The sequence below is a fragment of the Seriola lalandi genome, unplaced genomic scaffold, assembly GCF_002814215.2.
Source record: "Seriola lalandi dorsalis isolate HSWRI2012SDOR001 ecotype SW California unplaced genomic scaffold, Sedor1 jcf7180002054504, whole genome shotgun sequence".
NCBI lineage: Eukaryota > Metazoa > Chordata > Actinopteri > Carangiformes > Carangidae > Seriola > Seriola lalandi.
In genome coordinates, this window is record NW_019525057.1 from 227253 (window position 1) to 254754 (window position 27502).

General features: G+C 41.8%; 2 protein-coding genes across 2 annotated transcripts; one reads left to right on the forward strand and one right to left on the reverse strand.

Moving 5' to 3' along the window:
• Positions 1 to 2858: 2858 nt before the first annotated feature.
• Positions 2859 to 4364, forward strand: ndufb2 (NADH:ubiquinone oxidoreductase subunit B2). The gene is made up of 4 exons (XM_023413164.2): positions 2859 to 3059; positions 3240 to 3384; positions 4015 to 4090; positions 4255 to 4364. Exons 1-3 carry the CDS (start codon positions 2974 to 2976, stop codon positions 4087 to 4089), a joined length of 306 nt encoding a protein of 101 aa, XP_023268932.1. The 5' UTR covers positions 2859 to 2973; the 3' UTR covers position 4090; positions 4255 to 4364.
• Positions 4365 to 4492: 128 nt separating this feature from the next.
• Positions 4493 to 27319, reverse strand: kdm7aa (lysine (K)-specific demethylase 7Aa). Its single transcript, XM_023413168.2, has 18 exons — positions 27209 to 27319; positions 19555 to 19640; positions 18891 to 19008; positions 18026 to 18186; positions 15536 to 15677; positions 14711 to 14897; positions 14080 to 14242; positions 12060 to 12147; positions 11831 to 11937; positions 11354 to 11445; positions 11056 to 11142; positions 10316 to 10567; positions 9949 to 10076; positions 9165 to 9319; positions 8927 to 9021; positions 8278 to 8486; positions 7809 to 8194; positions 4493 to 7265 (listed from the first exon to the last, which is right to left on the reverse strand). The coding sequence occupies exons 1-18, from the start codon at positions 27304 to 27306 to the stop codon at positions 7177 to 7179; spliced, it is 2643 nt and encodes an 880-aa protein (XP_023268936.1). The 5' UTR covers positions 27307 to 27319; the 3' UTR covers positions 4493 to 7176.
• Between the last annotated feature and the right edge of the window lie 183 nt (positions 27320 to 27502).

Here is a 27502-nt window from a genome sequence, read left to right on the forward strand (position 1 = left end):
GACTTACTGACACAGTTGTTTTGGATGAGTAGGCCAGTCCAAATTGTCTATTAATACTGCCATAAGAATGCTTGTGGCACTAAATCAAAATCTAAACGTGCCTAGTTTGAACCAAAATCCTTTATTTTACCATTGGCATGGCTGAAAAAGAGCACTTAAATCCGCTACCCAACACAGTAGGAGGCAGCTAAGCTGTTATGTAACCCCTTACACAAGAGCAGTGTTTTGTGTATTGAACTGATGTTAGGAAGGGATAGCCTGTGAAACACTGACCAGCAAGATTAAATCATGGACAAAGAAAACAGACCACACAGGAAAATATCCAGAGGGCTGGGACATTATTGAAGAAGTCATACACCGAAAATGCACAATTCACACTGTACCTGGTGTCAAAATCTCAAGCACAAGTATCAGGATAAAAGTGAATGATACATTCTCACAATAAAAAAATAATTAAACACCCACAATCCAGTTTTGAGAATTTGTTAAACCACACATTAAATCTCATGTAAAATATTATGTATTTTGCGGGGAATGTGTTATGCCCTATAATCGTCGCCTGTAGTGTTTGCAATTTACATCCGTTTTTGTTTTATTTTACAACTATATTGCTGAACATCAGCTAAGACATGTTTGACACAGGAAAAAATTAATTCTAGCATTTTTTTCCGACAGCTTTATTGTTGTGGTGACTGTCCTCTCTCCAGAAATATGCCTGTAGAAATCCCTTTGACATCATATGTAGAGAGGATGTTCTCATCGTTTCCATCTATTGACCCTCCCCCCACTCTGAACCGCATCCCCTGGCGCATGCGCATTCTTACAGGACCGCTGCAACTGCTGGCGCACGGGCAACGAGGTTGTTTGAAATAAACTTGGGGGAGGACGGAGGTGAAAGTCGGGCCGACCGAGCCGCCCTCACCCGCTTCAAAAACGGAAATGTTCGTAAACGTCTGTGGAAGATGCGGCGATGAAACGGTCCGTGTCGATTCTTCGGAGAGGATAACAATTTATTCATAATCGTTGTAACCATCGGGTTCTCGATCTGAAGACGATCTGGCCTGTTTTAATATGAGATTATGGCGCACAGTTGGTGGGAGATTAATCATTGTCCAAAAGCAGTTGATGAAAATCGGTCATTTTTGAGAAATGGCTGGTTTCTGATGACATCATGCAGCTAGTATTTGTGGGCGGGCTCTGAGCTGTGAGGGGAGAGGGGCGCAACCGGAGAGCAACTGCGACCAGGCGCCATTAGGTAACAACCTAACACAGAGTGTTCATAATCTCTCAAAGAGGCTTTCCGATGAGTAAAACCTAGATTAGGTCTAACCGACAATGTATGTTTCGAAAATGAAGTGGAACACGGACTACTCGCGTCGGCCTATAAAAGGCGGCTTCCTTTCGTCGAAAGAATTGGTTACTGTTGTCGACTGGGAACAAGATGGCGTCGAGGATTTTTTTTTTTTACTGTCAGCGCACGGGTCGCGCACTCTTGGGCGGCGGCGCCGTGCGCGTTCTCGTCACGGTGTTATTATTTCCTGTTTTTATTTTAATACTCAGCCACAGTAGCTAACCCAGAGGTGACCGAGTGCACATGGTTTTACATTTGTTTGTGGGAACGTCCGACAAAACCACAATGTTCCCTGGAAAATTGACGCGAACTTAAAAAAAAGAAATTCTAAATCATGTTTGCAGGCTTAATATTTGATAATCTTTGTGTATTCCAGTTACACAAGCACTTAATTTTCCTCTGCCACTTTTCACACTGACATTAAACATCTTGAAGGGGATAAACTTTAATGTCAAACATAAAAACAGTACATCATCCGGACGAGTTCATGCTTTACCAGTTCTGTTTAGCTTTTGAGCCCATCTAGTGGGCCATGCAGGTAGAACATCAATAAATTTACATCTGTTATAACTATGTTTGCCACATCTTTACTTTTTATTTTATTAGCTAATTTTTTATCTGCAATTTATATTTTTTATGTTCATTTGTCATTTTGTGTCTCTGCTCTTGTATGTAATTTTTGTACTTTGAACGATTCCAAAATCAAAACAAAACAAATCAATACAACATTACACAGATTTGTGCATCACTGCATTGAACCTGTATAACATTAATGAGCTATTATTCAAGTAGACTCAAGTGTTAATCCTTTATGGTCCAAAATTAAAATTACTAAAAGAAAAAGCAGCAAGGCTTCTTGGAATTTTTACATGAAAAAATACATTTGATGATTATTATAGCAGTTTTCAATCAAATTTCTATCAATCAGTTTATAATAAACAATCATATTTTATAAACTTCATAGGTTTTTTGTTTGTTTGTTTTTTACTTTTAAAAAAAGAAGAAAAAAAGAACTAAAAATAAAAAATCCCCTTAATGAGATAAGTTATGCAAAAAGACTTACAGGTGTTCATGATGTAGGGCCCAAAAAATGACCTCGTGGTTTTTTTAGTAAAATTAAATGGGTCTTGTGAGCTATGAATAAATTCTGTAACTGAGAAATACCAGTGGCTTTATGCACACTCGGTGTCGTCAGACAAGGATAGAAAAGATATGGAGGGTTTTCTCACTTAAAGTGATGGGACAGCAATTTTTTCCTAATGAAATACAATATGTAGTAACTATCAGCCTGCCTTACCTTGTCAATGCATGTCACGTTTAAATTTAAAAATTTGCACGAACAGAAGCTACACAACAAAGACAATCTAACTGAAATCAAAGGGAAAGTCCAGTCCCCAGCAGAACACCAGGGGGCGCTATGTCTTATGAATGTAGTTTTCATTCAGCCAATCAGCGTAGAAGAACAACATAAGTCGCCACTATCTGTCCAATCACAGCTGATATTATTGGGAGGTCGTTTATTGACAAGGGGAGAAGGTGACTCCTCGTCGAGCAGAGCGGTACCTCAGGAGATATCCCAACATATAACCCGAAAAACACTGGCGTTAGGTCAATAAGCGAACATGTCTTCTTTTGGAAGGGCGCTGGGAGTCCTTCGGACGGGCACCCAGCTGCTTAGACGTGGCCCACAAAGGACAATGATCAGAAAGTAAGTAGTGTACAACCCGCAACCATGTTAGCTGTCTGTTAGCCGTAGCAACGACTTGCTAGCACATCGGTAAATTGAAGACAGTTAAGTTGGTAAAAACAAGAACAGAATCCTGAATGATAGCTATTATTATTTAAGATTGGTGACATTGAAATATGTTTTTTTTTTTTTATGCTGTAGGGGTAGCGGTGGTCCACACATTGAGCCACAGTACAGGCAATATCCTCAGCTGACCAAGAGCCAGAAATTCCAGTCAGAGCTCATCAGTGGAGCCATGTGGTTTTGGATCCTTTGGCACTGTTGGCATGATCCTGATGCAATCCTGGTAAGTAAACATGTTATACACTATTCCAGCCCATGGATGGATTACTGAAACGAACTACTGGGCACAGGCTCAAGGGCCCAGTGGGTCTGTGGGTCCCTGCACTTGAGCTTCTGTGTGAAGTGGTTGTTAAAAGTTAGTGTCGGAAGTCAATCAAATCAACTAGGAAGAGACACAAAACGAGTTCAACTTGAACAGAGCAGCCACAAATAGATGCAAAATGACCACGAAGAGTTGCAAGATGCACCGACATATCGTCTCAGAATGAATCCATTTGCACCCAGTATGACACTGCAATGCAGGTCAATATATGAAAAAATTGTTTAAATTGGTGTCAAATCCAAAATAGTGTCCTGAAAACTGGTTAGCTATAAAACAGATGTATTTGAAGTATAGTATTTTGACATGCTGTAAAATTCTGCTTAAAGCATGCTTCCTGTTGTCCATACAGATTGTAGTGTCTGGTAAAATAGACAGTCAAGGTGTAGCTATACAAATTAGATTGATTATTGTTGTGTGTGCATTTTTACTATCGTTTTTATCTACATGTTGTCCAAGTCTGACAGGAACATAATCTGTTAATTTAGGATGTAAAATGGAAATGTTAAGTCAATGTTCTTGGCTCTTATCTAGGGTCACTTCCCCTGGCCTGATGCTTCTGAATGGACGGATGAGGAGCTTGGAATCCCACCAGATGACGAGGAATAAGGTGATTTCTTCAGTTTGCTTAAATGACTTCTGGTATACTTAACCAATCAGGGGCCTCTACCACGAGGAGAGCTAACTTAATTAGCTAGTTGTACCTAATAAATTGAGTATGTGTTGATTTTGTGTCCACTGTTGTAACATTATCTTGTTTTCTTTTGTTCATAGATCAGCAGGAGGGATTCAAGCTGCTGTGCAAGGCTTTGTGGAAATCTTCAGGATATTCTGAAAGTCACTGTTGTACATAGAGTAATAAAATTATCTTTAAGTAAGTTAAACTGCTGTCTTTTATGTGAAAGTATTGCAGTGTTAAGGTGTAAATGTCAAAACAAAATATAACCAGCTGTAAAATTGTGAATCTATTGCTGGGCAGATGTAGTCAGATGTGGCTTGACGATAAGACAAATGTTATTTCATTAGTTTTATTTACACGCAATTTTTGAAATGCAGAAACAAAATGCAATGCATTAACAGTGTCACAGTTAGCCAGTGTTTGTATATTTTAAATCATAAGCCATTTAAATCTGGGAAAAACCATTGCAAGAACCAACGCACATAACACAAATGGCAAGAGAGCTGCATATAAAAGCAAAAGGAGACAGATCCTGTACGGTGAATACTACAGCTTATAACAAACCCTGCCTGCGGGCCAGCTCTTGTTTTCAATGACTTGACATGCAAAGAGTTCAAAGGTTAAAGTGTAGTGTAAGAAAAAAGGGGAAGAAATCAGTCTGGCAATGTGATTACCACTAAGTTGGTTCTTTGTGTTAGGATTACGTGAAACGCCTCATCAGGGCTGAGTGATTGATCACAGTCACTCGCAGGTCATGTGTACTATAAGTCAACCTGAGCAAAGCTTTCAAAGTCTCATGCTGTTAAATGAGTGGTCTTAAAGCTACTTGGCAACACGGCCTGGGTGTCATTTAAATGGGTGAAATACGTTTTGGAGTCAACTTAACACGGGTGGTTTTTGTATAACACTGAGCTGAAAGTGTGTTAGAAAGCAGAAGGGGACAATACCAAATTCATGTGAACAGAAGTTGTAAAAGTAGCCTACTGTAAAGGTACAATGACTGACTGGTAAAAGCACAGCTTATCCTTACTTGAAAACCACGACCATGAATTTTTTTTTTTGAGCAATGGAAAACAAGCAAACCTCAGCAACTCTGAAGCAGGAGGTGAAGGTTAAAGTCTTGAACGAGTGCTGAGAAAATCCTGTCTGCATCCATGACGTGGCTGGTGGTTAATCAAAGGTTATGTCCATGGCATCATTCCCTGAGAGTGAAGAACTGCGCACCCCGAGCAAAACGCACATCTCACATCAGCACTGGTATTTAAAAAAAAAAGAAAAAAAAAAAAACCAAGGAAAAAAACCTCACTCATCCCATTTAAGTTCCTCAAACGTTCATTTCTGAATACATCAACTACTTTGGATCGACCACAGTGGCTCAGAATACTTTTTTTTTTTTTTTTTTTTTGCTAAATGATAAGTGGCACTAGTTGAAAAAAGCTCAGGTGTAGATATGGAAGCTGACATTTCTCAACCTAACCTAGTCTCTATTCATACATAGCCAAACCCCTCTGGCTACAAGGAGAAGAGGAAACCAGAACAGACAAGAATCAACACAGGATCTATTCAACTGGGCAGGGAAAAAAAGAGTTGTGACAGAATCAAAGGTAATAAAAGTTTTGTAGGGAAACTGCTACTCAACAGATGATGAGGATGATGATCACATAAACTCTAAAACATCCACATTTACAAAACGTATGTGTTAAAGATAAAAAAAAAAGAGAAGAACCCCTATGAAGGAAAAACCCCTCAGAATAGCTGAGGTTTTTAGGGTCAAAATAAAATAAAATCATCTCTTTCAATTAATAAATACATCATTCAGAATCCATAAAAATAACACATAAAAAAAATTAACATCACACAAAACAAGAAATAAATTAAGCAGGATAACATGCGAGTCATTTTCATTTTCGTTCTTTTTTTTTTTTTTTTTTTTTTTTTTAAATGAGTGAACGACTCGCAATTCCTATTAAAAACAAATTCACTAAGAGGCAGCACTTTGAGCAGCTTCCCTTCAGCCAGAATTCAGACCAGACTCCCCTCTAATTATCAAACAACAGTGCAAGTTTGAGAGAATATTTTGCACTAAATTGTGCAAGTCTGTAATGCACCTATTTAGATTTTTCTACAAAACAGAAGAATCAGGGGGAAGGATGCATCAAAGTGCTGCCTCTCACCCTTACCTTTCTCCTCAAAGTCATTATTGCTGGTGTGATTGAGATAAAGGGGGGAAGTCGGGAAGGGAGGTGAGGGCTGGAAGGGACAAGCATGAGTGGAGAAAAGTACAAACAATAAGCACCATTTTGAAATTTCAGTTCACCGCCGCCTCCTCTTCTTCCTCCTCCTCCTCCTCTTTAGCACCTCGTTTCTCTCCAGGGCCAAAAGGGAAAAAAAGACCCTGCAAGAGATAGAGCTCCATTTCACCTGCTCCTCCGTCCTGCTCGCAGATAGCCGTGAAGCAAGTGAAGCTCGTGTAGGGGTGGGTGGGAAGGGGCGCGTTCACTGGAGAGAGGATATTAGTAAATGTGATGCAGATGATCTTGGCATCAGAAGCAGTAGATATCTTGCTGTCTCCCCATCAAAGCAAGCGTTTTTTGTCGTTTGTTTGGTAGACCTTCTACAGTAAAATCTCCTTTGTCCATTTGAATGCCCCCAGGAGCTTCAGTCCACCTTTCCCTGCAGCAGAAAATTTCATAACATGCTCGACTACGTCTCTCCGCGAAGCTCCTTTTCTGTTTTGTTCTTAGTGTGCTTGTATTGAAGTCGTGCACTTGCTCATTTCAAATCCAATACCCTGTCTCCTAAGCATGCACAGTGAGCGTGTTTTACGTGTCAAGATTCGTTCAGTTGTGGTCGTCTCCAGGCAGTGTGTTCTTTTTTTTTTTTTCTTTTTTTCTTTTTTTAATCCCCATTCTCTACAGCACAAAAAGTGTCTGGAAACAAATACACAAATGTTTCTTTTTTTTCTTCTTCAAGAATTCATCCCCAACTTCTCTTCTGCCTCCGATGTTTTTGGAGTGTTACACAAAGACACGACTGTGTCTGTTGAGTTTCAGGATTTTCCCCAGTCTCTGCTTGGCTGTAGCCATTCCTTTTTTGGGCCGTTTGCCTGAAAAAGAAAAAAACGATCAGGAGTTTAATTAATTATAAAAGAGTACCAACGGAATTACGCATAAAAGCTGTGAATGTTCACTGTCCATGTCTACTGCAACTAACAATAATTTTCATTATCGATTAGTCTGTCAATAATTTTCTCAAAACAATTCATTGTTTGGTCTAAAGAATTTCCAGATATTTCACATCTGTAAAATGTTGGTCTTTAAGAATGTGAAAAATACCCAACACAATTTACCAGAGAACGAGTTTAAATATTTAAATGCCTTATTTTGTCCAACCAACAGTCCAAAACCTAAAAAGACGGATAATACCAGTAAATATTCACATTTTGAAGCTGAAACCAGTGAAGTTTTGGCTCAAAAAGTTCATTTTCCGTCGATTTGACTCATTAATAAACGATCATTTCAGCTCTAATGCCTCCTCATCTAGATATTGAATGTACTCACAATAACCTTGTGAAATGTGTATTTACTATTTTTATTTTTTTTTAACATTTTAATATTTCAACAAGAAGCACAAAGAAAGATTTTTAAACCTTTTGTGGCCTGATTGCTGATAGGTGGGGGGTTGGGGGCGTGCCTCTTGGAGGGGTGCAGCGGAGGAGACATTGAGGGGTCACAGTACTGGTAGTCCGTCTCTGGGCTGGTGGCGTGGCTTTGACTGAGGGGGCTTGGGAGCCCCTGATTGTCCCAGGCCTCGCTGCTGCTATTGCCTTGGCTGTCCATTGGGCTCTTGTCCCCCTGCAGTCGGCGCTGGTGCTGCGCGGCCTCCCTCTGCTCCAGCCGCGAGCACTGGCTCGGGCTGGACCACCAGGGCTCCTGGGATGAGGCTACCTTCTCCGGCTTGGAGGAGCACAGCAGACCAGCCATAGACAGCATCCCCTGAATGGCCTCTTCTGTGCTGGGTGAGGTAGGACGGTCTCTGCAGGAAGGAGACACAACGTGATTATTTACTACCTCTGAGTGGCAATAGAAACAACACGTTTCAACACAACTGTTTCTCACCGTTTGAGTGGTTTGTGTTTGTGCCTGAGTTTCTGGCCAGACTGGTCCAGCTCTATGGTGTGCCCTGAGCCTTTCTGCTGAGATGAGCCCCTCTCTTCCCCCTCCTCCTCCTGGGAACTCTCTGAATCCTCGTCAGAAGAGGAGGAGGAGGACGACGATGACGACGACGATGACGACGATGACGACGGCGACGATGATGATGCTTTACGCTGCATTGGCAAAGCAATTTATGAAGATGTATAAGTAATCAAAGCATGATTAGTAAGCACATAGAAGCACACTGTAATATTGTGTGTTGTATTTGTAATGCTAGGATCATATGTAAGGCACTAAATTAATTTTTCTCCAGTTAATATTCAAATGAATTTACTTTCTACAAAGAAAACATTTAACCAACAACATACTTGACAATAGTTATAAAGAATGAAATCTATAAAATCAGACTCCAAACATCTCAACATGTTTGACTCACAGGTTTTTTAGTGTCAAACTACAGAGTTTTTAGCATCAGAAGCACATTCAGTTCAGCTAGATCGAAGTGTGAACCCATTTCCAAGCATCAAGTGGCTTCACACTTCGATCTAGCGGAGTTGACCGTGTCTGTCCTTCCTCTCACAGAGTTTGATATAAAATCCTGCTCATCATTTACCTCTGTGGGAGAGTCACTGTCTGACTCCACGTCTGACACACTGGAGTGTCCTGAGACTTCTTCCCTGAGTTCAGTCTTCACCCTCTCCAGACCCCCTGGAAAACATGAAAACACCATTAGCTAAAGAGGCTGAATGAATGAATGAATGAATGAATGAATGAATGAATGAATGAATGCTCTTGGCTACAATTTCTCTGCTAAATTATGGTTTTAATAAGCACAGCCTCTGGTGACGTACTGAGGAGCGTGGGTTTCTCAACCATGCTGTGCTGCTCTTCACCGTCCTGTGTCCTCTCCGAGTTCCCATCCACACAACTCTTTGGTGGACCTTGGCCAACAGATGACCGCTCACCCTCCGTCTTTACCGGGCTGCTGCCTGGCCGCCTCATATCTCTGCACACAAAAATAAACATGTTTGAATAATGAAAAAAAAAAAAAAGTAATTTCATGAGACAACACAGAGAATCCCAACTGTGGAAGAGTAGATTAGAAAGATTTAAGAGAGTATCTGGTTTCTCAAAACCTTCTGATTTGTGGATTATATGATGAATCAAACTGACGGTTTGTCTGTGCATCTTAATGTTTCATTTTCTGCAGGAGGACCAAAAATTTTTTATTAAGGTTGAAGCGTTAAGAGAGTTGAACTTTATTGCAATTGATGAGCTCCTTGTGAAGCATGCTAATAACTTAACCATCATATATATAAAAACATACATATTAAAATCACACACAGGACCATAAACATATTAATACTGTTGTATCAAAGCCATGTGTAACAGTAGTTTCTGTTGTCATTTACATTATTTTATTTTATGTGGTTTTGGCTTGTTGTCTCGATGTTCTCATTTTGTTTTTCCTGCCTGTTTATTTTTCTCAATGAGCTCCTTTCTTAATCTCACTTTAATGTATTATTATGCAGATAAATCAAAAGTTTCCATATTTATATACCAATATGTACATAAGCCTTAGTAAATAAGAGGCACAAACATTTGCGTGTTGACAAGAAAGAGCTGAGCTCTCACCTGATGATTCTGCCGTTGACCAGCATTAGCCGTAGGTGGTTGTCCTCTAAAGACTCTGCAGCAGCAGCTGCTGATGCAGTTGACACTTTGTTGAGCTTCCCATGAACCTTGGCACAAAATGCTGGATCCTGAGTAGAGCAGACCAGAGTCACTCAGTGTGTATAACCCATTAAAGACTTTAATCTACATCTACACGATGCTGCAGTTTGTGCTGATAATGAAAAGCACATTTTGCGATATGCCTTGACCAGATACTAACAAAATACAGGCAATGACTCCCCACAAACTCCACAACTTCAAATCCCACAACTGTGTTATAAACACATAAATCCACACTTATACTACTTGTTCGTTCCTTGGTCCTCACCTCCTCCAGCGGTCCCACCTCCAGCCTCCTCAGCACCTCCCTGGTGTGCTGCTCTAAGATGTCCAGGTTGGAGGGCACTTTGGGGGCCTGCCGCTGCTGCTCCCTCAGCCGCCTGGCAGCTCTTCTCGCCCGCCGGGCCTGGCACAGCCTCTCCAGTGTGGAGCGAGTGGCTGGGCAGCCGTTCGATCCAGATGCTACTCCGCACCCACTTCCCTGAGATTTCACTGGCTTGCTACCATTGACTGGTTCCTCCTGTAGGGTAGATATGAAAACATATTCATGGAGTCAAGAGTCTACCAAGATGTGCAATTTACAGGTTCACAAGTTCATGGATTTCCTGCAAGAAAAAGCTGCCCACATACAAAGTCTTCTTTTAATGTTTTTCTGTTTCTTCATGTCTAATAAGACACTTAATGTACTGCATTGGGAAAACTACTGTATGTAAAGCTGCAGACGAGTCGAGTCCAGGCAGAAGCAACACTGTACATTTCTTTTTAGACATGGAGAAAAATATTGTCAAATATATCAAGTTCAAGAGCAAAAATTCATAGTAACCCGACATAGCTTGCTGTTATTAATATGACACTGTACAAAAAAGTCTCTGAAGACTCATTGTCCTTGAAAAACATGTTAAACCTGCAGCTTTCTGTAGCAAATTACACTTTATGATATTTAACAACAGCATCAATGCATCAGTTCACAAGGTCTAGATGAAGTGTAGAGGGCTAACTCTGTCTTACCTCCATGTAGCGGATTTCCTTGGTCAGCTCTTTAATGAGATGGTTGGGCCTGATATTGTCTGGTACCTCACTGGTGGGCTCAGTCACCTGCAAACCCACAACAGACCACATTCAGACAAGGAGTGAACAAAGAGAAGTCTGTTGTTGGCCACTGACGCACATACAGAAGATAAGGACAAACAGCGGTGACGTCTCCTACTGGAGCTCAGCTGCGGTGTAACAATAACCATCTGGACTGTATGTACTCAAGATGCAGGAAGACAGAGATGACCTTGAGAACACTGTGGCCGACTCTCACCTCTCTTTTCAACCAGGTCTTCAGTGCACTGATTAAAGCCTTGACTCCCTCTACTAGGTAGGTTGATGGTGGACAGTTGTCCTCACGTAGCTCTGAGAAGAAGAAAAAAAAAAAACATTCATACAAGGTTGAAATTCAAAGACAGAAAAAAACTTTTTAATATTGTATGACGTCTCAAAAAAGTACATACTTGGGCACTGTAATTCTGTAATAATGTTATGGTGTTGCCAGCAAATAATATTTATAAGATAGTGTGAAGTATAAAACATCTTTTAAAATGCACTGACAACAGTGGGGATTGAAAGTGTGTGACAGAAACTATACTGGCACTTTAATTCATAAAAGCTGTTCATTTTTTGTACTTGTATTTTATTCAGGGACTATGCACACCTTTTTTGATTGCCCATTGGTTTAAAATGAATTGGACATGTAAAACATCTACATTTCGCCATTACATCTAACATTGTGCACTCTCACCTTTTAGCATTTCCAGGAGGTTCTTGGCCACATACCAACAGATGGCCTCGAAGTACGGAAACTTAAAGAGGTCTGGGGTTTTCAGACGACGCTCCATTTCATAACACCTATGAACCAACACACGAAATACTAAAGAGTTTAGTGATAAAGTAACAAACACAAGAACATTGAAAAAAACAAAACAAAACAAAAAAAAAATCAAGGCATCAGTATCATCTGAGCTGTTTACCTGAGCTGCATGCCAATATTGAGGTTGTGAAGGAAGTTCCCTCCAAAAGCCATGCAATCCTGAGAGGTTAGAACAGCATGGATCCAGCCTGCAGGGGGCACCAGAGGACAAGAGTTAACAGCTTATCCACAGACTAACTTGCAATAACTCAAGACAGACAGACCAAAATCACACAGTAGATTACACCGATCTGTGTGAATATGTGTGTGTTTACTATGTGTGAATATGCACAATAGACCCTCATGTGTAGGTACAAAAACAAACTTCTTATCCTCCCACAGTCAGACTTAGAAAGAGATAAGGTTGTCTATGAAATAACACGTTCCCCCTCAGATAAACAGCGTTCTTTATACAACACAAAGTGAGAGAAAGCAGAGTCTGGGGGGGTATGTGGGGGGGGTTGTTGTAAGGCTGATAGACAGGCCTGATAATGCACTAGCTGACTGACCTACTGTGCTCTCTGACCCCCACTTAATTCCCACCTCTCCACACACCCTCTCTGCCAAAAGCTCTCTTTTACAATGCTGCTTCAGCCTGCTGAGAAGGCATGGCTGGAAGACTGATTGGGGACGTCCAGCAGTTGATGGGGTGAACTGAGCTTTGTCTGTCTGGGAGCGGGGGGGTGTGTGTGTGTGTGTGAAGGAACTCCATCAGCTTAAAAAGTCCATTGAAAGACTGATGGATGGATAATCGTATGACTACAGACATTAGCGTCACTTCGGTGAATGAAACCATTTCATATTTGGTCAGTGACATCAAACTCAAACATCCTTTTACCCTTTAACACAACTTCTAATCAACAACAACAACATTGCTAATTAAAGGAATGTATTGTAAAGTCACGTGCAGGAGAAAGAAGTGATCTGCAGCATCACTGATTCTTTCATCATATTACACAAGAGCTCTGTTTCTCCTCATTTATCCATTGTAATTATGATCGTTAAGAACTGTTTGGGTTGTTCCTCAGAAAGAAATTCCCCTCTCTGTTATTTTCCCTTGGCAATGATAGAGGTCTTTCAAGAAGCCTGTATTTTCCTGGCAGGAGTCATGGGAAACATGATTATTTTAACTTTTAAATGTATGTGAAAAGACAAACAAATCCAGACAACAGATCAGCTGTGAACAACAGCTAGCAAGACTCCACAACCGCAATGATATATCATTAGTGACGCAAATAGCTGTATGTCAGAGTGTGTGAAATTTATTGTGCTCGGACACCACAAAGTACCATCCAGGACACTAAAGGCTGCTTTCACACCGAACCAGTTTGGTTCGGTTGAAACAGACTCTGGTGTATTTGCCTGGTTTGTGTGGTTGGTGTGGGCTGGTGAGGAAGCCGTCCACAGAACCAGGCCAAACAACTGGACCGAGACCACTTGAAAAGAGGGTCTCGGTCCTTTTCCAAGCAGACTCTGGTGCGGTCTGTTTGTGGTCTGAAAGCAAACTGACCAACCACAGGATTTTGTTATAGTAGATATGTGATTTTAGCCTGAATTCAAGGGCTAAAGTGCTGTTAAATCCATCTGGGATTCAGGAAATGATCTTATTAAGAAGCAATGTATATATTCATTCAAATCATTTGGTAAAATATATACATGCAATTTTTCCAGATCGAGCCAACGTCCATTAAAAAGTGCCTGACATAGTGACCCCACAATAATCTGCTGTACATGACATCTCTTTTTTTGTCCTGTGTCTACCTGTTTGTCATTACTTATGTAATATACTTATAATGCTCATAATCAGTTATTCTGAGCTCTCTGGCTGTCAGTCTCTTGAATCTGATTTCCCAGCCAATCAACAGCTCTTTGTTGGTTTGTAAAAAGCCAGAGTGAACACTAACCAGACCAGAACTAAAAGGCAACAATGTTTTGTCCTTTTCTGTTCTTTGGTCCAGACCAAATGAACTGGACTACAGGTGTGAAAGGCAGAACTAGAGGTCTTTTTACTACAAGGAATGACAGCGCCACATTAAAAACATGCAAGAAACTTTACACAGGCATAAAAGATAGTTACAGACCTGTAGGTATGAGCAGGGTTGTTCCCTGGGGCACAACACACTTGTAGCACTTCTCCACTTTGTCCCCGAAGAACACTTCACTCTGATTGGGCGAGGAGCTCCATGCCTCATATAGTGCAAGGTTGGCAGGAGTGGGCTTGATCAAGTAGAAGACCTTCTCCCCCTGCAGATCAGATGAAGAGCACTTTGAGTCAACAGTCGCCACACATGGATGACACTGATGTGATGTTGTTTGTTTGAGCGTGGCAGCTGTGTTGATACTGCTGTTATTAACACCCACAAACACCCACCCACACCCACCCACATCCCGTTTGAAATTAATGTCAGCTACAGTTTATAGAATAGACGGTGAGATCATCACCATGGGCACAGCAGTGCTGCTTCCAAAGCTGCATGAGGAAAGGGGACCTTTCAGCAAGTGCTAGCCAATCAGCCGTGACTGCCTCCCTTTAAGACCGCAGTATATACAAACCCACTAAAACTCAGAGCTTGACTAATGTAAGGGCGGCTTAGCCTTTGATTAAACAACAAACAACAGACAAATAGTTACTTTGCCCTGGAACGTGTCTTTGGGAGCCGGGGTAGAGCTGTGCCACAAACACATTCAACTCTTCTGAAAGCACACACTTACCCAGAGAACATGGTACCAGACCGAGGTGCCTCCAAAGTCTATGTGGAAATCTGTGTAGCTGTCCTTGACCCCCATAAGGCAGTACTTCTGGACAAAGGGCTTGGGGAAGAACGAGTCGTCCGGCCAGTAGTTCTCTACCCAGGACATCTTCTGAGCCACATCAGGAACCTCCACTAACCCCGACATCCTGTAGGCAGTTGGGGTGAGGCAAAAAGTGAAACCATAGAAAGGTTAGAAGGTTAGGTTACAGTTATTACTGATAGCAACCTTGTCTTATTTTTATTTTTTTTTAAATGATTTCATAAGGTCCCAGATTTAGTTTCAGTCATGTGTCCTCTCCAGGTATGTTAGGATATTCAAAACCTGCCCCCAAACTGAGCAAAAATTCAAATTCTCTTGTATGCATGCAGAGATTAAAACCTATATTTGACTGACTCTTGGTAGAAATCTACTTTTTTAATGCAACTGCAACTAAGCTTGTATCTTAACCACTGCAACTTGAATTTTTAAATACAAGAGCACAGGACTTAGGTTGTCAGCAATTATTATGTCTCTCCATAATTTAAAGAGATTTGATGTAGTTTAAAAGTTCATTCTTGACAATGAAACCATAAAAAAAAAACATAAGGTCCACCTGATGAAGGTGAAGCATCTTGCAAAAGTCAGTTAGCAAGTTAGACTGATATACTAAACCTGACAAACCTGCTGACATTGAACTTATGTGAGCATTGTCAGAACTGTGACATAACTGACTTGTACTGCTATTGTCTATTAGGAATCTATGCTTCCTTTAGCCAACAGAACAAACAGAGTTGCATTGCTTACTTAGTGTCAGAGAACTCCAGGCTGATGAGGTTGAGGACCTTGGGTCGATGGGACTTGGTGAAATACTTGATAAACTCGCTGAGCTTCATCTTGCTGTCAGCCTGCCGTGCCACATCTATCACATCGATGACTTTGTTACCACCTAGACAGGAGAGGAGCACCGTTTAGTCCATATAATATCAGATGGAGAAGTTCTGTAGTCGGTGACTCTTAAATGCAAAATATCTTTAACTTTTTAATTGGCTGCTGAGTGGGTGTGGGGTTAGCTGGGGTCAGCAGCCCTGCTGGCATCTAGCTGTGCTTTTAGAGATCAAGCCCTGAGGTAAACTGGCACCAATATGGCAGAGTGGGGAGGGGTTGTACTGAGAGACAAGCGAGACAATCCGTCAATCTGTCCAGACCACCAGTCCCTGAGGAGCTGCAGTGGGTGGAGGTGATAGGTCCAATGCATTTAATGCATATATGCGTGCGTGGGAGAGCTCGAGCATAGAGGGAACTAAGTGTGTAGATGTGTGAGAGAGTGTGCAAAAGCTGAATGTGGTGTGTTTACGTGTACAAGACTGAAAACCTATACTAAAAAGGAAAAGAAAAAAAGAAGTCAAAGCAGAGGCTCATAGCATACAGCTAACAGTCGCAACGCTACAAATCACACTCGGGTGACACATGGGGCCGGAAGTAGGGCCGGGGTGCAGTGTGTGTAGCAAGACAGCTGGTTGTTGTATTTCCCCAACACCCCTCCCACACACCTTTTTTATTACTCCTTTGCGTGTCCTCTCTCTTTCACACACACACACACACACACACACACACACACACACACACACACACACACACCTCTCTAAAGCCCAGCTGGCCAGCGTCTGATGACAGAGAACAGCTGGAGTAAAGGCAGTCAGTCACACAGTGAGAGAAAAAGCTGCCTGGTAACCACATAACACCGAGCTCGAACACCAGCCTCACTAACACAACAGCAAGAGTGAAACCTTTCATATAAACGTCTAAAATCCACAGCCCTGCTGAACCAGGACAAGAGGCACTTTGAGCTACCTGATGTCCACCATAATCACTGTGAGATATTACAACACTCAGTGATGTTAAAGAGGTCATTAATTAGGGTAATGACATGTCAACATGCTTGAACCACAAACTGTTTTCTCAGTGCATTAATTTCAGTTCAGTTAAGATTTACAGACCAACAAGGTCCAAGACCATTTGCTCTGGTGGAAACATGCTCAGCTCTCTTTAAACGCTATACTTTATGGTGAATATGACACATACGACTTCTTGACTGTCCAGAAAAGATCAGCATGCAATTTACTATTAGCATGGAATCATAGGATTTATTATTCTTACTATCAAATATTAGGATGGTGAATTCTTCTTTGTCAAAGGCCGCTGCAGCTGCCAGCAGACTGAGGATTTAATCGCTGGTTTTGATGCGGGCAAATATTTTATCATTCCAGGCAGAGAATAGATGTCTATGACACCACAAATATAGACATACAACAAAAGACGCCGGGTGTAACAGAAACGGGGACGTGGCGGTTATATGGTGTGGGTCTTAACCAGCAAATATTTTTACATATTTTTTGTCATAACCCCCAGGGACTGATCAGTCATTCTGAGCTGAGTCAAGTCTCATCTCAAGTCTCCATATACTGTTCCTGATGCGCTTTCCTTTAAGGGTCTATACATTAAAAAATAGCCTCACATTCCATGTTCAGAAACATTTTAATAAAGCTATGGACTTAAATGTGTAGAGTGTCTGTATCATATCAATCTTCAGTACAAGCTGTATTTATGCAGCCTCCCTCATAACACTTACACTGACACTCATTAGTTCTCAAGCACTTGGCCAAATTGACCACACACTGAGCCGACTACACAACTGCATCAGACCCTAGTGAGTCACAGAAGACATCCCTGTTCACTCCTGGTGTCCCATTGTCTTCTAACTGTAAGAAACGTAACCCGACACTCAGTCCCTGGTCACAACACCTGTGCCTTGGCTTAATGCTCAATAGGGCATGGGAGAAAGAGATAAAGTGAGAGAGGGAGTCTGTAATCTGAACTTAATGATAAAAACACCAGCGGGCTTGGTAATGGGCTTGTAACAGGAGCTGGGAAGTGGCAAGCTGTTTCAGTAAGGAAGCGTAGTGGTCACAGAGAGGGCAGTGAAAGCTTAGCCGTCACTCCTTTAGACATCATTCAGCCGTCGTCTGATGCCTGATAAGTGGGTTAAAACCCCATGAACCTGGAAACCTGTTCATATTGACACACAGATGGCGCCTGCTCAGTGATGGCCACTTAGCTGTTGGGTGGTTTCATTAGCTTTTTAACAGACTGAGGCTGCTACGTATTCCAATATCAGAGCCCACATCCTTTCCATCCCAAAGGAGAAAAACTAATGTGTTACTGTAGATTTAATACAGCCGAGGGAAACTGGTTTACACTACAGAATAAAGCCTGTTATTTGTGAATCTTCCTTACCCACATACTGCTCCACATCTTTGACAGAGAAAGTAGGGGCTGGTAGTTTGAGTCCCAGACCCTCCATCTCGGTGACCACTATTGGGTAGTTGAAGCCGTGTCTCTCCAGGTACCTGGGTGTCACCAGCTCACCCTTCATTCGCATCAGAATCTCCTCACCACTGGAACAAGATCATAACAAGTTCAGTAAATTCGATCTATTGCCATTTCATTAACACAGCCTCAGAGTCATGAGCCTTTAAAGATTTTAAATGAGCAAGAAAAGCTTCCAAATTCAGGTGGATTTACAGTTTTACATGGACGGGTTACGGCAACTACAGCATTACAGCAACTATGAAGATACCATGTGGACGCAACAAGAAGTGTGAATGGTTAAAGCTTGGGATGCTTATGTTTTTCTCCATCATTGGAGACTGCTGATGGTGAAGACAACATCAAGCAAACTGGAGTCAATTATCTGTAACCATGCAAACCACCTCTACAACATAATCATTGCTCTCTATGGCAGTAAATATAAGAATGTAAACACAGCGACACTTGCACTGCCATTTAACAAAATTAAATTAAAACTTAACAGATAATTTGGGGAGTATGATTAAATCACAGTACAACCTGATCACGTACAATCCATCAATTCATTAGATTAGTGTTGCTGTTTTGATAACAGCAAGTCAATTCTGCTGCTGATGTATAAATTAAAAAACCTGCATCCTAAGGATTTTAGTTGGGACTGCCATCAACTCTTTGCTTCACTATTCATGAGGAACTCTTTATCTGGTTAAGCAGATATGAATGTGGTTTTACCATTGTTGCTGGGTTGAAGCAATTTCAAAGTAAATATGCATGTGTCCAAATTGATGTCTACCTGGCAAAGGTCCTGTTCTGCAGCTCCTTGATAAACACTGGGGTGCCAGCTTGGACTGGCTTTGATCCATCATCTGGCTCTGTGTAGTCGTGCCTGTGCCAGTTGTTGCGCTTTTTCACTGCAAAAGAAAAAAAAAAAGACCAGAGTTTCACAGGGTTGTTTCGTTCTAATGTCAGCGCCCTCTTGAAGCTTGCTCTCACAACAAAAGTGGTAAATTATGCACATCACCACCACTTTTCGTAAGGACATTAATTCAATACTCAACCCCTGAGCTAAGAGATGGAGATGGAGATGAAGGGGCTTGTCCAATCAAAGTGGAGGGCTTACAACACCATTCAATTAGCCTATTAATGTCTGCCCTCTGGGCTCTCAGAGGTTAACCCATTCCCCTCCCCCCTTAAAAAAAATCTGACTTGACCAACACCGTGGAGAGCGGCCTTTTCCCCTGGGACCAGTGCAACATACAGAGGGACAGAGGTGGGAGGGGAAATACTGAATGGATAGAGTGTTAGACATGTAAATGTAAGGCAGAGAATCAGAGGACAGTGTTTGATGAATGAGATGCTGGTTAGGACTGAGGGAAGGAGGGAGACACATACACACACACACACAGAAACAAAAAAGCAAAGGAAACATGCCACTAATGAGAGAAAACATTACTCACTCAGGGAGGGTCCATGTACGACATCACAGTTGGGGCAGTGGTAAACATCGATATCCACAGCATGATGCTCTTCTACCTGCACACAGCTGGGGAGACAGAGAGATACAGAGTCAGAGCAGGTTCACACTTAAGATGTTCAAGCACGAGTCAGGATTTATCCTACATGTCTAGCTCATGAAAGACACTTCATTTTGGTTTTTGAAAAACTTAACAAGACATGTTAAATAAGAAACTGTCAGACAGTAACTGGGGAGTCAGATGAAATATTTCTTGGACAATGTGAAAGAAGGAAATGATCAATAACACAGGCCTCTAATCCGGTCGTTGTCTGACCCGATTGGCTAAAACAGATTAATCACAACCAAGCTAATGTCAAACTTTGTCAAACCCTATGCACATGTTGTGAGAGGAGATGTCATGGGTTACAGAATTGAGGTTAACAAACACTGAGACACAGCAAAGTACAGTTTGTGTCTGGAAAGTGACCTTTGCTCTGATTTATCTTTTTTTTCTCCTCCAACTGCAGCTACACTGATATTTGACAGAAGGGCACATTTCATGGTTTTGGTACAATAATAACGAAAGGACACAAAGACCTCCCTGCCGAATTTTGCTAAAGCCACAATAATTTAGATCATTTTTCTTCAGCAGCATCAACATCAACCTCCAGGTTGTAATTCAGATTTGGAGATATCAAGAATTTCTGACCGCAGCAATCTCTCCCACCGGGTGAAACAAACCGCAGAACTGTCAAAAAGGCACAAAATTGCTGCAAAGCCACCAAAGCTAGGAGTTACATTAAATCAAATCCAAACCAATATCAACATCAATTCAACTAATTCAGCTAAATAAAAAGAAGCTGCAGACAATTAGTCTTAATTAGCTGCTTAATTAAGTTAAGTACGTGCCATAGTAAAGGTTATTATTTTGGCTATTTAAGTGGTATGACAACAAGGTTGTCTGACTAACGAGGTTTTCCTGTTATTCCCTTTTTGCTGTCATTGCGTGAATGCAGTGTAAGGTAAAAACCTTGGCTGCACATCAACTGCTTGTACAGATAGTGAGGTTTGTTGCAGTGTTGTGTTTTTTCCCATGGATCTGCAATAGTACCACTCATGCTGCTACCCCCGACTGTCCTGCAACAGCCAAACCACAGGCACCAACACACATGCATTCCTCTGTTGCATACCAGAGCTCCATTCCAGAGCAGCATGAGTTGAACAGCAACTGAGTTGCCATTCAGCCTGAACGGACACCGATGGATGTTCAGAGTTGGAAAGGCTGCAAGCAGCGTGTTACTATTACTTAACCATTAAAATGAACCATGCACATGCTTAAGTGATGTGCACAAAGAGATGCAGAGATCACATACAAAGGACCCTCTGTGTTTAACAGGCTACTCTTATAGTTGTCATTTCAAAGTGATTTCTGAGGTTTGAACACAACAACTGTGTTTTATGAGATCATATCATATGTCCTCAGTTGACCTGATAACCATTAAGCATCTTCTGGTTGATTTCTAATACTGTTCCTCTAAATCGACATCATTGCTTTGCTTAAATGCTTGTTAGTGTGTCCATGTGCATGCACAAAAAAACTTAAGATATTGGACACATAGTTTGGAAAATCTGATTTGAAGCCACATTCAGTGCATCACTTCCTCTAGTGTGATCAGACAAAAAGAAACATTTTACTAACACACCAAGCTGTACCACTCATAGTATTCTGACTTCTGTTATAGCTGAGGCCAATGTAATTATTTGACCTCTTCTGCTTCTTTTTAATTTGGCTAATTAGGAAACATTCCGATAAGCACCATTAGCACTGTGATGACTCGAAGGAATGAATTACACCATGCAATCCACAGCAAAACTGCAAGCACTTAAAAAAAATTGCCATCTTCAAACTATGATCAACTTATTACTGAGTGGCTTCAAGTTGGTGGCTAGCAATAGTATAGCGAAGGGGTATAAAAGATGAGTTTGTTGCTGATATCAGCTCTGCTTTTAAAACAGGAAAGCCTGGAGGAGGGATGGTGATGACCGCAGCCTGCTATCACCTTTGATCTACAAGGAATTGCAGGAAACTGTAAAGGAAATAAAGCCAAGGGCCATTAACTCATCAGGAAGTGGTGAGCTTGTGTGAGTGGTGGACTCCATCACCCTGGTGCACTAACAGGATATCAACAGTAGCTGACTCTCCACAGTTTACCACATTCAACCTGGTGTTATTACTGGCTGCGTAGAAAGCGTACATCGTTGAAATGCATCACTTCGATTTCAAACAGGCATGTAACTCTCAAATCTCTACTAAGTTGGGGGAAAGGGTCATAATATGCATTTAGTTGCCGTAATCATCCTGAGTGACTTACTAAACAAATACATTAGGAGGCTTTACATCAGTCCAGTAACTGATGGAGTATTTATTTTGCCATTAAGCAGGCCCATTTATGTCAGAGGTACCTTTTTTACAAGATGCATATTGCCTGCAACATGCACAGAAAAAATAAAAGCGTGAAAAAAGGCTCAAAGAAGCACTCCTGCTCCTGCACGTGAGCAAGCAGATGACCAACAATAACACTGCACAGTGCTTGGCTGTAGTATTAGGCCCAGCTCATGTATCAGGAATCTTGGTTCAAACATGTGGCTGATCGCTGGGGGAAAGCATGAGTCACAACTCTCTGCTGCCGGGTTCGTCAATATCTGCGAGAGCAGCGTGTGCTCAGCTGAGGTGACCTTGTTGTCCTCATCTCACTTGGTATTTTTATTTATGTAATGCCACAGTGGGAAATCAGGGCACTGTGCCACATTTGCAGGCCTGATTCAGCGTATGTGTCACCTGAAATGATTGCTACTTAACAACCCACCCAGGCTTATGAAACAGTGTGGACTTGAGACAGAGAATGCAGAACAAGGGAAGGAAACTCAGCTGAAAGGAAAAGAGGGCCAAGTATTTCCTGCCTTGCTCAGGTCTGGTGGTGTATTGCATCATTGCAAAGCCGGTGAGTGTGCAAACAGTTCTTGAACCCACGTGAACCGCATTTGCTTGGAAAGCAAGCAATCAGTGCGAGGATCAGATTGAAGACCATTCAACTGACGTCAATTTAATACTTAATGAGATTGTGTTATCATACATTGTAGAACAACAACAAAGCATACTTTAACAGAGGGTGGCAGAGAGTGCAGTCAACTTGCCCCAAAGATAAAACATAAACCCCGCATATTCAGACTGGAGTTATTCTGTGACGGCACTGCAGCAGATTACCAAGCAAAACATCCCTTCCTGAATGAGAGGAGATTTGTGTACTTGGCTAAAGCCCTGCCATCAACAGCCCCTCTCCCTCCACTTCCTCTCATCAAGGGCCTCCTTCCTGTGTGACTGAGCGAGCTTATTCATTAGTCCATGCACTATGAGGGGTTCATTGTCCTCCATGATCAGTGCAGAAACACAAAAGGCTGGAGGCGGGTATCGCCATTATTTTAAGCTCTAAATAACCGCTCTGCATGGGGCGCCGACACGCCTACATTAGGGAACTGGCAGATCGCTAATGGATGGGTGGTAGAGATAGAGATTGAGGAGATGAGGGCAGTTAAACACACCTGGCTATCTTTATCTACCTCAGAGGAGCACCGGACTTCTCTGGCCCTTTTCTTAATGCACTCAGCCAAAGCTTACATAAACAGTGCTGAACCTGGGCAGCAGTAAGAGCAACTGAGCCCTGACAGATGGATAGGGATCTGTCATTTTGGCCTTACTGGTTAAATCATTTTAGCTAGCTAGGCGTAAAAGCGACTGAACATCCATGCAGTGGTTACAGCTTGAAAGAGACTGCGGGCCTCCCTGTGTAGTCAGCTGGTAAACAACAAAAGAGGATCACTTTGTTGTTTATGGGGCGTCAGGGAGCCCCGGGGAGTTTTAACAACCTAATTGTTTTTGGTGCAGGTTGAGTTGCCTTGAGGGTCCTAGCACTGGGGCTCTGCTTTCACACATGTCTTCAACATGGTTGTCTTTAGGCCCCCAGTGCCCCTGTAAAACCTACAAAGTCATCAGTCATGTGACTGCTGCCAACAAACTCATTCTGAACTCATTTGAAGGCCGACTGGTTTATGGATGCAACCCTCTCTCTCTCTCTCTCTCTCTCTCTCTCTTTACACATGTCAATAAGCATTTCATAATATGTGACGAATTACAAAAAGGTCAGTGTTACTGTAAAGATAAGAAGACAAAGAAGTGAACTGTTTTCATAAGGTTCTTATGCAGCAATATTGAACTGACGTCCATTGATTTGGATTTGATATTATGCTGAGAGAGCCACATTTACTCCCACATTATAGAGATTTCTAAACCAAATTTTGAACTGTATGGCATAATGTATGGCTTTAATATCTTGATTCAAACTGACTGATAATCAATACATGAGGCTGTTGACCCCTAAATAACGTGGTTCAAGCTAAAAGTAATGCAGTTTCCCTGCTCCCCAGAGACAGCCTTACTAATGGATGTAAACATGGCTTTTAACATGAGCTATGAGGATGCATTTGACTTTGTCCAATTAACTTATGAGACATCTAAATAGACAATCTGAAACATCTCCTCATGGACAGTGATATAAAAAAAAAAAAAAAAAAGGAACTCTTCCACTCATCCATCCATCCACTTAACACAAACACTAAAAAGGCACTCTGTAGAGGGTATCCATCTCTCTTTAAGTGTGCTCACACTCTGTGCGACATTGACGGATCGTGCATTGAACTTGGCTCACTGGAGCTCCCATCAATCATTTGGTCTGTCCCATCAAGCCCTGCTGGTCTATCATCACCCCCACCAGCCATACCTAAAATCAGACAATGAGCTGACTGGAGAGCCTGACACCTACAACGGGGTAAACACCATGATCTGACTTGACCCAGTGAGGATTTCCAACAATCCAACATCCACGTTGACAAATATTGGCCTCCTAGAAACAATGAAAACAATCAATTTACAGAGGCAAGTCTTGTAATTAGCTGAGGCTCTAAATGGTAAATAACAGATTTCAAACTAACATTTGTAATCTAAACCACAGGCTTAGTAGAGGGTTCTGGTGCCTAGTGGAGTCCTTCAGGGCAGTGGTACCTGAGGGGCTGCAAATTAAACTGAAGGAGTCACAACATGACTAACAGGATAGCAGAAAGTCAAAGGATTTCTTTCACACACACAGATTAAACACGATCAAATGAAACTTGTCAGAGGGAAAAATCTCTATTTGGTTCAACTGCTCATAACAGAAATATCAAACCTGTGATGAGATGTCACATAAAGATATCACCTCTTTTGGGGTTCACACAACACTTTCATTTGACCACAAGTATACAGCAACAACTAAACATTATTCCATTATGTGTGTCCCTGATAGAGCTGAGAAATGTCTCTGTAAAACATTGGTATTATGATGTGAGACCATAGTGGAGTCTAGAAAGACAAACACACATTTTTCTGTTTCCCAGTTACCTCTCTGATCACTAGTCCGACGCAAAGCAACCACAATAATTCCCCCAGTCCTCATCCCATTAAAGTCCCAGGCTGTATTGTGTACTGAGATGCTAAGAGATATAAGTGATGGAAAACAGGACACTCTCCAGAAACTGAGACGGTGAGACAAAAGTCCCCCACACAAACACAAACACCAACTCCGCTAGCCGGCTGAAAAACAGGCACCAGGAGGCTGAGCTCCTCTCCTTTCCAATTCATCGGCGTGCCATCATCCACAGCCAGAGAATATCCCTTTCCTTCTGGCCAGCCTCGTGGGAAAGAGGCTGGAAATGTGGCTGTTTTTGGAGCTCTGCTTTGCGTGTGAGCGTGTGTGTATCTGCTTATTAGTCATCAATGGGGGAAGCTCCAACATTTGTTCCTTTTCTTGCTGGCACATGACACACAGCCAGCCAGTTTTTTTTTTGGCTCTGATACGCCACAAATTCTGGCCAGCAAGTTTTTTGGCAGCACGAGTAATGTGGTTACGCAATGGCTTCCGTCATTTCAACACGAGCAAAAACAGATTATTGTATTCATAAACAGTTGCCGTGGAGATGCGCCCACACAGGCAGTTTCAAAGGATCGAAGAACGGGCTGTCTAAGACAGCTTTTGGACTTAAGTCCACACTCATAAAAAGCGACAGTTATATGAAGTCACATTTTACTGGTTACCTGAGTCTGACACATCCCATATAATTTGACAACAATAGGACCCTTTTTTGATCCCTATGGGGAAAGGCTTTCGCCATTCTTCTCTTAGGGTTAAGAGCACAAGCTACACAACAGTCCCCTGCCTTGCTCATGGGCATTTAAACCGGCTTGACAGTGCCTTATAAAGAGGTTAAACCCTCATCACCCAATTAAAAGTACAGTTTGAACTATTACCTAGGCCACCTTGTCACTCCAAAACAGTTCAGAATTATCTCCACCTCAAAACATGGAGTGTTCATTACAGGTACTGGGTGTGGACTACAGCACATATGACTGAAATTTGACATTAGGCAATACGTGTGGAGATACACAATGGGTGGCATTACACAACAATAAAATTCCCGTTATGATTTTGACAGTCACTGCCCCCACACCAAATGATTCATAAAAGCATCTGTAACACAATTGGCCAACTTGCAATCACTTGGATAGGATACTAGAAAGAGATAAAAAACAGAACAAGAAAATAGCAGTCCAGGGACATGTGCCTACCTGGTACCTTTAAATAATCCCCCTGTCCACCACTAGGGGTCTCCTGCCATGTGCCTCCTTTGCTTGAAAGGGGGTTTAAATTTCTCAAGCTGTCAATCAAAAGCCGAACCATAACAAGCTCGTTGTTCTCTACCATTTGCTTTATACTAAAGTAGACTACGAAAAACAACAACAAAATACAAAAAAAAAAAAATCTAATTACAAACAGCTTGAAATGTGTTTATATTAGAATAGAATATTTACCGATGGTGTATAATGATAAAGCACAGATTATATCCAAACTGACAGAAGTTGTTCATAAAATGTAGTCTATGCAAATAAGTTTAAAGTACAACTACAAGGTTGCTTGCGGTTGCCATTACCTTGAATAACCTGATTTTGGGCAGCCAGATTGCGGGCTTGCACTCCTAACACTACTATATTTCGACTGGTTTAAATGGCTCTTAATCCGATAAATCAAAGTAAAAACATTATTAAAACTTGTGTCTGAAGTAACTGTAAGAAACAGGAAAAATGCCAGCTTTGTCTGTCACGATGACCCCGCCAAGCTTTTGATCACCCAGGTTGACTGACACAGCACGGCAACACTGATAGATCCGCATATTAGTAGATAAAAACTATTTGCTATGGGGCTGTATTTGAGCCAACAACGGTAATTATCAACATACTTACAGAGGACAAGCACAAGTTTTGCGTTTTGGACTCATTCGCGGAACAATAAAGTAAATATCAGCCCATTTCAGTGAACGAAACCCCACTTTCTTTCGTAAAGTCGTGTCAATAGACGGTTTAAAACCCCCGTCGCCCACCGCTAACGTTAGCAGGCTAAGTTAGCTACCAGTCAACACCGCTTAGAGAACCGTCGCCTTTCCTTAACAAACAATTAGTGTTTGTTTATTCCAATGGACTACTTCTCTAAAGGACGTTATAACCGACATACCTGCCGTGGAACCAGTCTTTACAGATGTCGCACTCGATCATAAACCGGCTCACATCGTAGGGCTGCCGGCAGACACAGTACAGCGGGGCCGCCGCCATCTTCCTACTGTCCCCAAACAACGCAGGAATGAAGCGGGGCGGGGATTTAACCCACTGTCCGGAAAAACCCGAGAGTACACGAGATCCGCCATTCTAGGCAATCCCACCTCTGACGTCAGTTTCCAAATTATTCATTTCCATCTGGTTGTGTAGGCACACCAACAATAGACACAAACTTTTTCCAACAAAGCAATGA

Excerpts from the sequence above, each read along its gene's own strand:
- ndufb2 (XM_023413164.2), top strand. The coding sequence starts at position 2,974 with ATGTCTTCTTTTGGAAGGGCGCTGGGAGTCCTTCGGACGGGCACCCAG. Across the intron at positions 3,060-3,239 it reads CAAAGGACAATGATCAGAAA|GGGTAGCGGTGGTCCACACA; the intron begins GTAAGTAGTGTA and ends TTTATGCTGTAG. Across the intron at positions 3,385-4,014 it reads ATGATCCTGATGCAATCCTG|GGTCACTTCCCCTGGCCTGA; the intron begins GTAAGTAAACAT and ends GCTCTTATCTAG.
- kdm7aa (XM_023413168.2), bottom strand. The coding sequence starts at position 27,306 with ATGGCGGCGGCCCCGCTGTACTGTGTCTGCCGGCAGCCCTACGATGTG. Across the intron at positions 14,898-15,535 it reads CTGGAGTTCTCTGACACTAA|GATGTCGGGGTTAGTGGAGG; the intron begins GTAAGCAATGCA and ends AACTGCCTACAG. Across the intron at positions 11,143-11,353 it reads AGACCTGGTTGAAAAGAGAG|GTGACTGAGCCCACCAGTGA; the intron begins GTGAGAGTCGGC and ends GTGGGTTTGCAG.